This window comes from Symphodus melops (assembly GCF_947650265.1).
Source record: "Symphodus melops genome assembly, chromosome: 4".
In the NCBI taxonomy this organism is placed as follows: domain Eukaryota; kingdom Metazoa; phylum Chordata; class Actinopteri; order Labriformes; family Labridae; genus Symphodus; species Symphodus melops.
This window is the reverse complement of record NC_136694.1, coordinates 22,579,296-22,583,140: the sequence shown is the minus strand read 5'-3', so window position 1 is coordinate 22,583,140 and position 3,845 is coordinate 22,579,296. Positions and strand designations below refer to the sequence as shown.

Below are 3,845 nucleotides of genomic sequence, written 5' to 3'. Positions count from 1 at the left end.
TTTAACCATCACATTTAATGTCTGAAAGGCAGTTAACTGTGTTTAAGAATATTGGAAACAGAGAGAGGATTGAAACCAGAATAATAAAATCTCAGTTGGAAACCACAGACTCGCTCGGCTTAATTTTTGTGATTTATATGTCGTGGGCCGAGGCAACGTGTTCTTTTGTTATTTTTCCTCTCTCACAGGAAACCAGAGGGAGGAAGCTTAAGTCGGTTTTTCACTTCTTATTTACACTTCTCCTGCAGTAATGCTTCAAAGAGCAAGAATACAATTTACAACACGATCCATGTGGAGAAATCCTGCGAGATAATTCTCTCTGAGATGATCTTAGCTGTAATCTTTTCCTTCAGATTCCACTGGACTAATCCCAGTGGAAAAAATAATGCCAGTGAAACTGAAATAATGTCCACATGGTGATTGATGAGTAACCCATTCATGCATTTAACTTGAAAAATGATTCGACACTCTGCTTTTGGGGAGGTGGGATGTCCTCTTTCTATCCACCAATCTCTGCCTATTCTCCTCCATCTCTTGGTTTTTATTGCCTCTTAGTAAGTCTTCAAAGAGCCCAGAGCCTGTAATTAGGGGGCGGGCTCCCCGTGCCTCAAAACACTTCCCCGCGTTAGAGCCCAACTTCTCCAAAACTGTCCCGGGACTCAGAGCTTCTCCCACTTCACTCAGCTTCCTTAGGATTTTGTTTCTCAGGGATGGCCGCATCTATTCTGGAGGTAGGGAATGTGATTGTAAGTAGATTTTCTTTTTCCTCTTTCTGCATACAATCTCAACTTTTCTGATGTAAATGTTTGATTCAAATCAATGCAGATGTAAGTTGTAGGAGGTTATTTTTGACCAGTTTTGGAAGGTCTGCAGGAAAATATATGACTGAATATAAATGAGGATGATTTGACGTATAACTTACATTGTAGAAGAAAGAGTTTAAGTCTTAATGGAAGCTGATTTAAAGAAACTTAAGGCTGAGCTGCTGACATCGTTTGGAAACTTTACGACTTACATCTTAACCTCTGTTCATCTGAAAGCCTAAGATTTACACAATGCTCCAGGAGCATTTAATCCACATGAAAGAGTAACACATATAACACGAGCTATTAGGAACTCTACAGTTTCAGTTTATGGAGTCAGAGATTCGGAGGAAAGCCGGCCTTACAGGGGTAATAAGTCTGTGATGAAACATTATTAACCTGAAAACTGGGCTGACCCTCAGGGGGCTTTTTGTAAGAGAAGGAGATAACCACTAATCACCTCTGAAGAGAGCCAGTGTGAAAGGAAAGTCTTCAAGCAGTGATCATATTTTAACCAATTTTCTACTCACACTTATTTAAAGTGAAGAGAATGTATTGAGCTTGGATTGAAAATACAACTTCTTAAGATATGTTATATACTGTTATATATGTAATACTACATATTAAACACAACAATACTTTTTTCATTACAGCAGGTAACACTCAATAATAAGCACAATAACATTAGTAAACTCACTATTACAGACTGCAGAATCTCTGTTAAGTTATATATAAGTGCTGTAAGACTATAAGAGATATTCCTTAGTATTCCTCAGTTAGCTGAGTTTGACTGTCGCAACATGAAAAAGGGAATTCACAAACAATCAAAATGGCTAAATCATAAAATTCAAAAGAGAACTTTGAGACAGACAAAAGAAGAGAACGTTTGGTTTTCTAAGAGCACAATTTGATATCTAAATGAACTCATTATCAATCAATACACAAATCATTCAATATGATTAGTGGAGACAGGGGATTGTAAAATCTAACAGGAACAAGACTGCTCTAACATAATGAAACAAAACAAACTTAATGAACATCTTTCATGCCAGAATGTCTACCAGAGGAGAAACGTACAGGTTTAAATTGATAATGCAGCCCAGATACATAGTCGTACATTGTATATTTCTGTGCACTGGAGAACAACTTGACAGTATACGTTCACGCTAAATTAAGAATAGCTCTTCATAGTGGTTTAAGTGAAACAAAAGAGTAGGGAATTCCTCCGTTGCTGAGCGGAGCGGATCCTTCACAAGAGTAAACATTCGCTGGCTGAAATTGCCCTGACCACTTTGAAAACAGAGAGAGAGAGAGCAGGAAAAGCCGGCGGTGGCACTCAGACAGACGTTTTTTATTAGAGTTGACACTGACAGAAGCAGCAGCAGCAAGAAGCCATTTCCTGTAGACAGACAGTCTCATTTTCTCCCCTGTCTCCTCCTCCCCAGGAAGACGCACGCTATGGCTCCAGTCCTCTGGCTATGTTAACTGCTACCTGTAACAAGTTTGGCAGCACAAGCCCCATCAGGGATTCAGCTACACCCGGTAAGCCCGGCAGCACAACTCCAGTAAAGAAGCCCTACAACATGACCTCTGATCTGCAGACAGCTAAGAACGGGCGCACCGCAGACGGCAGCGGCCTTGCGGACTCCTACACTGGCTCCTTCACCACAGCTGGAGGAGGAGGCGGCGGGCTGCTTACCCCAACTGGAAGCCCCCCTCCTTCAGCCGGAGGCTACACTACAGAGTATAACCCCTTTTCACACTCCTTCCAGACCTCTGTCTCCCAGGACCCGTCTCTTTTAGTGTCCAAGGCCCATGCTACGGCCGACTGTCTCACCAGCGTCTACACCTCCCTGGATATGACGCACCCATACGGCTCCTGGTATAAAGCCGGTATCCATCCTGGTATCACCGCTGCTCCTGCCAATGCCACGTCCTCCTGGTGGGACGTCCACCCAAACTCCAACTGGCTCTCAGCAACCCAGTCCCAGACAGATGGAGGTCTCCAGGCCTCGCTGCAGCCTGTAGCACCCCAGGCCTCCCTTAGCCCACAGTTGCCCAGTTACAGCACCGACTTTACACAACTAAACCCAACTCCGTACCCGTCTGTGGGGCTGGGCTCCTCCTCACACCTCCTCCAGTCCTCCCAGCACATGCTGCCCCAGGACATGTACAAGCCCAAGCCTGTGCCAAGTGCAGGGCTGATTGAAAGTCCCATGGGGCTGAAGCCTGCCAGGGGATCAGGGGGCTACAGTGGAGGAGGTGCGCCCACCAGATCCTCATGTGACTGCCCCAACTGCCAGGAGCTTGAGCGGCTGGGGGCCTCAGCTGCCTCCCTGAGGAAGAAACCGGTCCATAGCTGCCACATCCCTGGCTGTGGGAAGGTCTACAATAAGGCCTCTCACCTGAAAGCCCACCTGCGCTGGCACACAGGCGAGCGGCCCTTTGTTTGCAACTGGCTGTTTTGTGGAAAACGCTTCACTCGCTCTGATGAACTGGAGAGGCACGTACGCACCCACACACGTGAGAAGAAGTTCACCTGTCTACTGTGCAACAAGCGTTTCACACGCAGCGACCACTTGTCCAAGCACCAGAAGACCCACGCTGATTCTGCATTGCAGGGAAAAGCTGTAGCTGTGGAGGGGGACACAGATCCTCGGAGCGAAGAGACCACAGATCTCAACACCAGCGCTGTCCAAACCAACCCTGTCGCTGACCAAATCACCAACGGAGACGAGAAGACTGGCACGCCTAATGGAGTGGAGAACAGCAGCGGACTGTTGGAGATCTGACTTTGCTAAGCTTTCTTTTTTGAGACGTGGCGGGCTTTTTTTTTTTCAGACACAATTCAATTTTTAAAAATATAAAGTGTTTGGTTTCAAGACATAAAAAGATTTCTGAGAGTTTGAAAAGACTTAAAAGACTGAATGACTGACCATGTTGCAGGTAGCAATCACTCAATTTTCTCTGGACCACACACACACACACACTAACACACATTGGCCTGCAAACACCCAAATGCCAAAATGTATGCAGGCAGAA

At 45.4% G+C, this 3,845-nt stretch overlaps 1 protein-coding gene across 1 annotated transcript; it reads left to right on the top strand.

Annotated features, from left to right (window-relative positions):
- Nucleotides 1–710: 710 nt before the first annotated feature.
- Nucleotides 711–3,595, top strand: sp7 (Sp7 transcription factor; the record flags this gene model as incomplete). Its single annotated transcript, XM_079342220.1, has 2 exons — nt 711–731; nt 2,249–3,595. 2 exons carry the CDS (start codon nt 711–713, stop codon nt 3,593–3,595), a joined length of 1,368 nt encoding a protein of 455 aa, XP_079198346.1.
- Nucleotides 3,596–3,845: the final 250 nt, after the last annotated feature.